The sequence below is a fragment of the Carcharodon carcharias genome, chromosome 21 (assembly GCF_017639515.1).
Source record: "Carcharodon carcharias isolate sCarCar2 chromosome 21, sCarCar2.pri, whole genome shotgun sequence".
Lineage (NCBI taxonomy): Eukaryota > Metazoa > Chordata > Chondrichthyes > Lamniformes > Lamnidae > Carcharodon > Carcharodon carcharias.
Window position 1 is genome coordinate 54727546 of NC_054487.1, and position 12223 is coordinate 54739768.

Here is a 12223-nt window from a genome sequence, read left to right on the forward strand (position 1 = left end):
CTGGAATTAGCATTATGCAGGTCTTAAAATGAATGAGCTGGTGTCTTGTGTTGCCTTCTATAGCTTTTGTTTTGAAGAGCAAGTGAAATTAAGATGATTATCATCCATCAATCTGCTAGAAAGACAGTGATATAACAAAAGAAGCTGAAATTCCATGTTTACAGTATTTGGCTTTCAAAGCGAGTCAGCTTTATTGGGACAGTTTTGTTTCGTTGAAACAGTATTAGAATATTTTGTGGGGGTTTTTTTTACCAACAATTTAGAAATACATTTTTTAGAGAAATGAGTAATGCTGAGCATTTAGAAACTAATGTAAAGCCAGTAATGTGAATTAGAAATGTATATTAACATTGCAGTGACTTATATCAATAATATTTAATAATCGAGGTAGATTAAAGCATCCACAAATTGTAGCTGAGTATAGTATCTTGTCCAAGTTCACTTGTCTATAGCAACTTTCATCAGCAAAATTGTATCCACTGTATTTGTATTTGAAACTTAAATGTTCTAATTAATTTATTCATTCATTTTAAATGCTTTTGATGTGACAATATAAATGCTAGACTGTGGGCATTTGCCCGTTCTGCAAAGGTTTCTGTAATGTAAAGTTTCAGACAAGGGCTAAGGTTTAAGTGGTAAGATCAAAAATCTGCTGGCTCTAATTCACCAAGTTTTAGGACTCCAGGAACAATGCTGTAGATTTGTTTGAATATGAATGTGCAGTGGGATGTAGTTTGACCTTCAGCTGTGATTTCAGTTCATCAGGATTAGTCAAGCTAGGCGATCAAGACTGCTAATGCATAATGACTTATAAAATGAAAAATGTGTAGTGACCATGCAAATGTTTCAGCTAATCAAAGAGGAGAACTTTAGCTTTGAGAGAAAAGAACAACAAGGGCATGTCAAGGCCTAAAGTGAAGATGTGTGTAAAATAATCTGAGCAGCTTTATTAGCAAGAGAAGGTTTCGAAGTTTCATTTTGACCTCTTCACATATTGCGCAGCATATTATGTTGCTAAATAGTATCAAAAGGAAGATTGGATGAATAGCACATTTTTTTCCTGGTAGAAATTGCTTTAAGATGATCTGATACAAAATTCACAAGGAGAGTTCAAAGCTACTAAAAAGGCAACCAATCTATTCCACATTCATTTTGCAGAATGAAGGAAAAGTATTTATTGTCTTTATTTAACACGTAGGGGTCAATTTTAATCCTACCCACCTGGCAGGAACTGAATGGGAGGGCAGTTAAAAAGGAGTAGTTTCTTAGCCGCTGTCATCTTGACCATTTCTGAATTTAAACTCCAAGGTTTTGCAGATGCATAAGATGCCCGCCTAAAGCTAGTGAGAGCCTCATAAATTTATTCAAATTGGGTTCCAATTATATCAACAGGATCCTGATGCAATTTTAGCATAAGCCTGAGCGGGGAATCCACAGCGGCCTACCCTCAAGACAAAAGGAGGCCTGCAGACAGGAGAGGCCATTTAGTTGAGTGTAAAACTTTGCTTCCTGGGACCAGGAGTCCCACTAAGAGAGGTGCAGCCAACCCTCCCTTCCATATAACCCTCACAATACTCCCCCATTCCTGCCTGTCGCTTACCTGGAAGCTGACAGAAGGCCAAGGGATACCTGTTGGCAGCTGCTCTGTTTCCTTGTTCTGGTGGCATTTAAACAAGGCCTGGAGGTTGAAACCATCTTCTGTGGCTTCCTCCTGCCTTTGCTGGGTGAAAATTAACTCACTGGAGCAGTTTCTCGCAGGAAACCTGTTCAGAGTTAAAATCTGTCCCGTGAAAAATATTCAGATATCTCAGAACCATGATTTTCATCTTTGCATCTCATATTTTTCATGTGTGTAGATTATCTGAAATTGCAAGTTTTTTTAACTCCACCCTCACCCCATCCCAAATAATTATGTAGAAAATAACATGAGATTGCAGGATCTTAATTGACAGTTCAAACTTTGATCTGCAAGCATTATATAAACTTTAAAACAGCAGCCATAATTACTTGCCATATACGTGTTATCCTATGGCATTTATTTTAAACTTTGTCTTAAGCATCACCAGTGATAATGTAAAAACAGTGGCATAACATTGTTATATTATTTTTCTTGATTGTCCGAGTATCAGGTTTTTATACAAGCAAATTCTTACTATATTTTACAATTTAGTTGGGGTAGGAGATGAGCAATATTGCAGACATGTTACAGATAGCATACATGAATCCTTACAGTAATTGGCGTTATTCATGTCCTTTCTAATTCTGGTCATCACCCATTTTTACAGGTTAATAACTCATTTTTTATGTGGCTAAGTTCATCCTGTGCCTAAGTATTGTAAACTATCACCAGGAGTCTCATATCATCTTGTATTTTTAGCCCTCTTACTATTGTGTACTAATGCACTCATCGGTGCTGTAGCTGATTGTGATATTTAACTTGAAGAAGTAAAATATGTGCTCCAGTGCTTTAGAGTAACTTTTTCCCCATCAGCTTATATACTGCTGTTTGTTTATCATATATATATAGCACTTTAAAACAAAGAAAGACCTTTTTTTACAGAAGAGGAAATTAAAACTGCATGAGAAATGTAAAGTTAATACAAGCATGTTTATGTATTTTGTTATTTTTCTTACTTTTTCTTTCACCAATGTTGTCCTCACTCCTCCTCTCATGAATGTGTTGGTTCCTACGGAGTATGATTACATTGACTGTAATCACTTTCTTCCCTCCCCCGACCTCAATCCTCACCAAATTGGGCATCTGTGAGCCTTTGGGGCCATTTCAGTTGAACTCAGTCCTGTCCTCTCCTGGCAAAGACAAGCACAACTTTTGGGACAAGTCCCTGGATAGTGATCAGAAGCACAAACATTGACAAATTTTCTAAATGTTGAGGTGCTGTGGCCAATTGTAGTGCCTCAAAAACTGTGCGACATGAGGTCCGCTCGTTCAGTACAAACAGAGCATTAAACCTTCCTGACACAAGCAACTTAGCAATTCAAAGCATCATAAGGATAACTTTGTTTAGTAAACTTAATTGCTTGCCAAGACGAACGGTTAGATTTTTGTCTCCACTACTTGGATGATAATCTGGTCATTTGGAATGAAAATTGGATGAGTTCTATAAAGGTCAGGTGATCTACTCCATAGGTCACCACTAAGGCAGTGAAAACGGAAATCTGCTCCAAAATGTTCTTTTCTCAGGTGCATGTCTTTGATGTTGTAGTAAATATAGTTTATAATATTTACTATATTGTAAGTCATTTGCTGACAATTCACAAAAAGAAAACACTGCATCCAGCTGATTGGAAATTAGAATCCATGTGAACAGTGTTAATGGTTGCTTTAATTTTCTAACAACAGAATACTTATATGTCACAAATTAGTTAATTTGTATGTGAGGGTTTATTTTGATGATGTAGTTCCTACAGTAGGTTGCATATCAATTGTCTAAGAAAAAAAGGAAGGTTTTAATTTATTTAAAGCGTAACTGCTTATGATACATATCCTTTGTTGTAACTTGTCAGCTTTACACACCCTGTATTGTTCCTGGCAAAACCAACTGCAACGAAATGCTTTTCTGGTAAGCTGAAGAAAATGCTGATATAATTTCATATATTGATTCTCCTAGTTTTTTGTCCATCGTATTAGATGTAATTTTACAGCAGCTATTTGGGGTTGTTTTTGCTAAAGAATTAAAAAATTTAATATCTAGTTTTTTAGTTAAAAATAGTCTCTACTGAAAAGCTATTGAACGATGATTACCTTCAAATTGAAAAAGTTGTTAAATTATATCAGATTAAATCACTTGTTACTATAATAACTCATTTTCTGAGTTTGTCATATCACTTTCTTAATAGTCCGTAAGAAAATGTTAAAGAGAAAATGTTTACACTGACTTTTTATTTATGTTAGAAGGTATTTGCCTTTTCAAAGAAGAAAGTAATTGCTTTTTTCAGAGGTTGAATAATTTGGCAGGTTGACAAGCTTTTCAGATTATGAGCTGGTTAGTACAAGCAATGCCTTCAAATAGTGTATCTTATTGTTTCCTCCATCTCTTACTGCAAGGTGTTGCTCATAGAGTACAACAGCATATAAGGAAACAATGTAATTGCCACAAGAAATCTTGTAGGAGCATGTCTGTGCAAAGAGTAGAAGACAAACATTGATTCTGGGCATCTCATCGTTTTGAAAATGTTGTCCCTTCAGCAAGTGCTGCAAGACCAAGCAAAGCACACAGCATGTTGCAGAATGCTGGTTTGGCTTGATGTTCTGAATCTCTCTTGCTGGAGCAGGTGCCTGTGTCAGTGGCCATGATGACTCCCCAGGTGATCACCCCTCAGCAGATGCAGCAGATCCTTCAACAGCAAGTGCTGTCCCCGCAGCAGCTTCAGGCTCTACTTCAACAGCAGCAAGCAGTCATGTTACAGCAGGTATGAGAACACCCGCAGCACACCTGCTTTTGACAAGTCACACATAGAATTGAAAATGTTTCATGAAGCCCAATTTCATTTTTGTAATGTATTATGATGCTATATTTTAATCATATACATATGCCTTATCAAAATTAGTATTCATCAAAAAAGTTTTTAGACCAATCATTTGTTTTCTGTTTGGATTTTTTAAGTAATATGTGGTTATAAGTTACTGAACATGCATATAAAATATAAGAGCTCCATTGAAAATCTGAGTAAAAAAGTTTAAATGTATTTATGTTAATTATTGCCAAGCGCCACATTTATTGTAATTTTAATGAAAAACTATTAAAGGTTGTTTCTTATCATGTTATCACCATTAAAATTGTTTGGAATTGTATAAACTGCTTTGTTTTTCATCTGTTTATTCAATTAAGCAGTTTATATGCTGTGCTGTCAGCTAAAGATGTTTTTGTAAAAGTGATTTCTGAAAAAGCAATATTAGAAGTTTTCAATTGTAATAACATCCTGCACAACCATATTTAGTAGCTTCTCAGTCATATCACTTGAAATTGCAGCCCTGTGACATCCAGCTGAATGGACTGACAGATTAATTAACTTTCTGCTAAGAACTTAACCATGGGGTTTGTCTCAAAAAAGACACTGAAATTTGCTTTACTTTACCTTCCAGTTCTTTTTCGCGCTTCTAATTTTGGCACCATTTTGTACAGCAGTATCTATTATTTTTCAGCAACAGCTTCAAGAGTTCTACAAAAAACAGCAGGAACAGTTGCATCTTCAGCTTTTGCAACAGCAGCAACAACAACAACAACAACAACAACAACAGCAGCAGCAACAGCAGCAACAACAGCAGCAGCAACAGCAGCACCCAGGCAAGCAATCAAAAGAGGTAGGTACTGAGTAACTAGGCTGCCTACATAATAGTTTGGGGTGAAAGGAGGCGGGAAAGAGGCAAGAATAAGATCACATTTTTCTGTAACAAGGTTCTCGTTGTCAAAGGTACATTATTATATTTTGCTGAGTCTAATAACAATGACAGTAGTACTTTCATGTTCCTCTTCTTTGTAGTATGGAACTCGAGAGTTATAATCCAAAGCTGCTGTCTTTTAATGTTCACTAATGAATCACAGTGTACAAAGAGCAAGCTGCATGATGGACAAAGTACTGATTATCTTGTAGTCACAGAGATTCTGAGTTGGGGAGGGAGCCTGAGTTTTTCCTCAGAGGTACAGCTCAGAGACCATGCAAATTTAGCCTACTGTTAAAAACCCAGGTTGAGTATAGACTTCAAAGTCACAGGTCCCTGATTAATGAACTGCTACTGTAGGTTTGGACTGGCGAGCAGAAAGTTACAGTTTGATGTGCTCATAAATCAACCTGACAGGCCTGTTTCCCTGGCCTACCTAGCTCTTGTCAGCAAACTGCATCAAATATAAACATAATACAAACAAAACATGTTGAGGTAGTTAAATTGATCAGCAGGTATCGTGGACATTGTCTTCAAGAAACACATTATGCAAACGTACAGAAAACAGCATTGACCTCCTGAGGCATTGTTTCTGTTTGGATTTGTGAACAGAATTTCATGCAGCCATCAAATATGGAATAGAAATTGCTCCCTTATTTCTCCTGAGGCTTTGGGCCATCCACATGACTTGCTCCATTATGCAGTCTGTTTTCCAGTGAGTGCATCAGAAGTTTTGCTTTTCCCCAAACTAAAGTGAAAGGTCTTCCACAGCAGCTTGTCTTCCTCTGAAGTGTGACTGCCTTCTCATATCCTCTCGAGTCCCAAGAACTCCAGTTTGTCTTGTAATGCCTCAAAAAATTTGAAGTTAGACTCTTTCCTGTAATAGGGCATTTCTCTGCCTTGAATGTATTCCCAGTTTTAATGTATTCCGACAAGAGAAGAAAAGAAAGCTAACAGGGCAATGCTATAAGGGCTACATCCCAGTTTACTAATAGATCACTTGAGACCACATTCATGGGCCACTAAGGACTAAACTTATTCAGCTGCAAAAGCAGCATTGCCTATAAAGAATGACTGCTGTGAAGATTTTATACAATGGGCATAGACAAATGTAATGTTATAGGTGACCTTAGCATTTGAATGGATTTTTTTTTTGGTAACCAAAATTAGTTGTCCTAATCTTCACAAAATATGTGTGAACATTTAGTAAGTATTTTAGAAAAGTATTTGGATTTATGTTTTTGTCATGGTATACATGAGTTGTATTAACAAATTAGTGCTTATGACATGTTTGTGAAAGAGATGTCACATTCATGAAAATCACTTGGCAAAGCTTTTGGGTTTGTTCATTTCATATTAATAAGTAAATAAGTAAAAAAAATTAATAAGAAAAATCAATCAAATGTTACATCATGTCATTTGCGTTTATATATATATATATATACATTAGCACGATGAAAATAGTACCCATCTCTTCCAGATTTTCTCGCTCTCCATACAGAAAAAGATTAGCCACTCTTTAATGAAAGCGGTACCAATTTAAGCTATAAGGAGGGGTCTGAGTTACCTGAGGCACCTAAGTATAAGTCAGGCACAATTTTGAATAAGTTTTCTATTCTTGTGCAAAATTGCTTCTCTCACTATATACTACGTTCCCAGAAATCATTATAATGAGCATACTATACAGTTAAACCCTGAAATAATCCATTTTTAAAATTTCAAAATGATGAAAATATATAATTACAAGTGTCTTGGTCAGCATAGAGAGGTGAATGCAGTGTGTGGCATATTTTTTTCAGTTATACTTTTCTTTCTAACAATCCTGAATATGAAGATGACCTACTGAAAGCAGATTTTGGGTGCTTGTTTTGAAAGTTAGCTCATGATCCACCTGTGCGAACCACATCAAAGATGGTTAGCATGTCTTATATGGGGTAAAAAGCATATGGTTCCACTGCTCATCATAAAAGTGTTTTAAATTTTAATAGTGGCCAATATTACAAATAAATTAAACATAAATTTATCAACAACATTTACTTAAGGACATTGTTCTTCTGAAGTCATGAGATTTGCAATTGTTTATCTCTGTGGGTTTAGTTCCTGTTTTACATTGTGTGATTGCAAATATGTTTTTACAGCAGCAGTTGGCAGCCCAACAGATTGTCTTCCAACAGCAGCTTCTCCAAATGCAACAAATCCAACAACAACAGCATTTGATGAACTTACAACGTCAGGGACTCATTACTATCCAGCCTGGACAGCCGTCCCTTTCAGTCCAATCTCTGCCACAAGGTACTGGATTGTAAATCCTACCAAAAGCTGCAGAAGCTTTTATTGCAATATTGTGATTTTGCTATTTATTTATTGTCACTGCATGTGTAAAATAAAATTTTACTTTTTAAGTACTGAAAGTATAACATACAACAAATTTGTAGCAAATTCTGAGCATTATCATATGAACATTTTATCAGAAGAGTTAAAAGTAAATATATAAAATAACAATAATATTGCTTCTTTCCATTGTGACAATTTCCCCCAGGAAACATTTAAGGTGAATTATCACAAAAATCAAGTAATATAGTCCCAATCATTTTGACTTTGCTATGATTGGATCCAACTTTCAGGGAGCAGAAAATGCTGGGATCTCAATGACTTAACAAGAAAATGAAAGTGAATATTTATATAAATGTATACAAATGCAGTGTATAAATTCTCCCAACTAGTAGAAGATAGAATGTTAAAAGTGAATGAGGATCTATTAGAAGGAAATGGGTTCACTTTCTACTTTTTTGTCCTGGTAAAGAAACTTTTGAATCAAAAAGCAAAATCAATAAATTGAATCTGATGTACAATAATATTGCAAGCAATTCAGTTACCGAGCCAATTTCTTATGTCTGCCGAAGTGTATCATCCAACTGTACCAGCAAGTCTGCAGAAGCTGTCACTGCTGCTGGTACTAGAAAATCATTTTTAATAATCTGACATTCTTTTAAAAATATATCACACAAATATGGGATTCTGGGGCAAAGTGGAATCAGACCAGATTACTATGAAATGGACAATAATCATTTCATAATTTTGGTTCACTTTGGATTTTATCCATTTGAATGCTTTATTGTAAGATAGACATAGATTTTTTTTTAAGTAACGTTCATCTTCCTAAATGCTTATTGCTGTCAAATTATTGTAAATAGGACAGTGCCTAAACCTGTAAATGATCAAGGCTGGATTCCAAAAGTGACTGCCCAGAAAAATTATCACATATACTTGGGCAATCTACTCTAACCTTAATTTTCACTATACACATTTAACCTGTTTCTCTAAATATGGCTGATTTTACATCGCAGTAGGTAGCCTCTGCAACTGACAAGATGGTTTGTAATGAATCATAATAGATTAAAGTGATTCTGAGAGTAAGACCTGAATTTTTGTTCCTGACTTGGGACCTCAGAGCTAACTCTGCAAACCCAACTCAGGAGAAAGTGCCCCGGATGGCCTGATTTTCTTTCTGGCGAGGTGGTGTGGGGTTACCGAGAGTCGGGCCTGTGGTTTTGGGGTCTGCCACAAAAAGACTAAAGAAAAATTTGAAGAAGCAATCTGGCCTGAAGAAAATCTCGAAAAGCAGTCGTGCAGAGGAAAATTGCCAGGGAAAGGCTGCAAAGAAAGGCTTGGAAACTGAAGGCAGAAATTTCAAATTCCTCACTGCATTAGAAGACTCAGAACATCTCTTGGTAGTCCACTTTCAATTCCAAGATTGCAGAATCAGCAGGTCTAGCACAGGTGAGCTAAGCCTTTTAAATTCCAAGATAAAGCAAGTCCTGAGAAGCTTTTAAATAGTTGTGGTCAGAAAGTGCCATTTAAAAACTCCACTGGAAAAGCCAGATTCCCAAGTTGGCACCTGAACACATACAAGCTCATTCCAAAAAGGGTAAAATTAATTAATTAAGTAATTCTAAAGGATCACAACTAATAAATCAGCTTTAAAGACCAGGTTTCGACACTTCCATGACCCTAAAGCATAGCACTGAAACAGCAAAGTGTGTCGCTAATCAATCCAAGGAGATATTGTTTAAAATTATTTCAAGGCTGAGTGTGAAGCCATTGTAGTGGGTGCTTGCCAAAGCCGGCAAACGCGGGAAGACCCTTTGTCTCCAAACAAATGGTGGCACCATTTTGAATTTCAGCAACTTCTGAAAGCAAAACCTACACTTTAAAATGTCTTAACCATGGATCAAAATCCAATTTGTCAGATTAGTTTGGACTTATCCAAGGACCAAACTTAAAGGAAAATTGGGCATCCTGGAGAAGAGAATTTTTAAATTACTGGAGTATATCAGGTCTAAGGAAAAAGTCAGAAAAGCTTCAGATTAATACTTTTTTATACTGGTTTGGTTAACTTGCTGATGAAGAAATCCTAATGCAATGCATTGATGAATCTTCAACCAACTTTGATGAAATATTAAAAGCCTTTGATGAATATTTCAATCTTCAAGTTGTGGAGTGCACAGAGCTTAGAAAGAGGCATACAAAACCTCCAGAAAAGTGCTGAAAAAGTAAAAGACAATACCTGAGTAAACCACACAAGGGAACTTTCCAATAGTCTCAAAGATATATCTTTTTTGAAATCCCAACACATAACCTGAGCTGCAACAGCAGGTAACAATGCAGAGGAGGAGCTGGCTGTGAATGATGGAAAGCTATCTGATGAAACCCAGAATAAACAAACCCTGCAAAAGAAAAATGAAATACGGCTAGAAACTTTTTGTATCAGAACTAAATTTGAATATCTGAAACTCAAAATTCAAGCTGAGTAAATACTTTTGATAATGTGTGAGACACTAAAATCATCAATGAACCAAACTATTCTAGATCTGAACAAACAAAATTTTGAGGTTTCATGGAGGTACAAGAACAATACTACAGAGCTGAAGAAAATGGATGGACATTTGGAAGAAAACTTGAAAAAACATTACATCTCCAAGGAGATATATGAAGAGATGATAATCAAGAACCTAGAATGGCAAGAGAAGGTAGAAGTTCTCACAAAACATTTCATTTCCAAAGAGATTTATGAAGAGATGACAATCAAGAACCTAGAATGGCAAGAGAAGGTGGAAGTTCTCACAAAAGAGCATGTCTAATGTCTCAAAAACAATTAGCAGAAGCACAATTACAGAATGTGAGCTTGAACTATAGCATTGAGGACTTATACTCTGCCATGGAAAACCTGATCAGTGTAGAGAATCAACTTTTGCTTACAAAATATACATTTGATGAGGAAAAACGGTAACTAATGAGAAAACTGGAATGTTACTCATAGGAAGTAGAACTTTTGAAAGAGAACGTGAAATGATTAAATGATGAACATGTAAAAACAAATTCAACAGAAAAGGATCTTCAATTAAAACTTGATGAACTTGACGCATCAAAATGCTCTAGTAGGAATCGTGCAAAATGCTGGGAACAGGAGAAGGAATTGCTGATGAATCTGAACAATTGTTTGAAAGGAGAATTAACAACCAAAACTGCTGACCTTCTTGAGCTTTGGTCCAATCTGAACAAAATGAAGGATGAGATGCGCTGTAAGGAAGAGCGTATCCAGACTTCAAAAGGTGAATTCCACGGAACGGATTAAAGATCTCATAGATGAATTGAAAGAGTCTAAGGAGCAGTCAGTGACCATGGAGGAAAGATTCCAAAAATAACTGAATGCATAGGTGAAGTTGTTAAACTTACGCAAGGGTTCTGCAGATAACACTAAAATAAAAACAACTCAACTTACTAGAGTTGCTGCTGAGTGGAATGAAAAGAATCATAAGCTCGAAAAACAACTGGAAAAGACTAAAGTAATCAAACATTTAGCTAACATTGTGAAACAAGTGGGAATGAAGGTTCTATTGTCGAAACATAAACTTCCATATGTGTCGTGGCGAGCTGCACAACGAAATAAAATGAAAAATGCCATGGGGATGAGCACAGTGTTCGTCTATCTGGAAAAAATAAGATAAATCAACAACTACCTACGACCCCAAGTGCTGAATTGACAAAAAGTGGTTCAATGCAAAAAGAGGATGAAAACATACTCAGATGCCAGAACAGCCTCCAAATCAACAGATTTTGTTTGCAATGACAGAGCCTACCACACCTTCGACAGTAGTGCGAAGGAAATATGGAAGACTTAAAAGGCCTGCAGACAGCCTGAACCTATGAACTCAAGAGATTTAAAGGGGAATATGTGGTAGTAATAATGATGTAAACACATGGGGTAAACTTGAATAATTTGAAATACATTGGACAAAGATTTGGGTGGGGGGGTGTAGTATAAGGGTCTGGCACTTATGGCGTTAACATGGGACTGAGTACAGTGCCACATTTGATGTAAAAGAATACATGACCTGCACCTAGGGGTCAGTCTAGTAATAGTCAGAGCCATGTGCACAAGTAAGCATGGAGAGAGCTCCTAGCTTGAATATTTACTGTATATATGTACATAGGTCTTGTTGCAAATACATACACAGTTAACTTACTTAAGACTACAAAGACTTCATTAAGCCCCACCAAATGATAATCAACACCCTACAACAGTTCCCGCTGATCCTGGAAACAGTGCAGAAGCAATCACAGGGGCTATTGGATATGGAGGCAGTCTGTTGAAAGGCCAGCTTCAGTGCTTTGGCACTTCGTCCCAACTGCAAAGTAGCAAGAAAAGAAAAACCACCCCTCTAACCCTCACCCCTCACAACCCCCAATACCTCCACACACTCCCCATGATTCATCCATGCTAACCCATGCCACCTCAGGTCCCCCACCCACCCCCATGGT

At 36.6% G+C, this 12223-nt stretch overlaps 1 protein-coding gene across 4 annotated transcripts in view; it reads left to right on the forward strand.

Annotated features, from left to right (window-relative positions):
* foxp2 (forkhead box P2) overlaps positions 1 to 12223 on the forward strand; it is a 920115-nt gene that overhangs the window by 804892 nt on the left and 103000 nt on the right. For 3 of the 4 annotated variants that reach the window (XM_041215859.1, XM_041215860.1, XM_041215861.1), the window contains 3 exons: positions 4294 to 4431; positions 5165 to 5323; positions 7540 to 7693. In XM_041215859.1, the coding sequence (XP_041071793.1) occupies positions 4294 to 4431; positions 5165 to 5323; positions 7540 to 7693 (451 nt within the window). Of the gene's footprint in view, positions 1 to 3562; positions 3582 to 4293; positions 4432 to 5164; positions 5324 to 7539; positions 7694 to 12223 lie in introns of those variants that run through there. The other variant, XM_041215862.1, reaches the window with a different exon arrangement.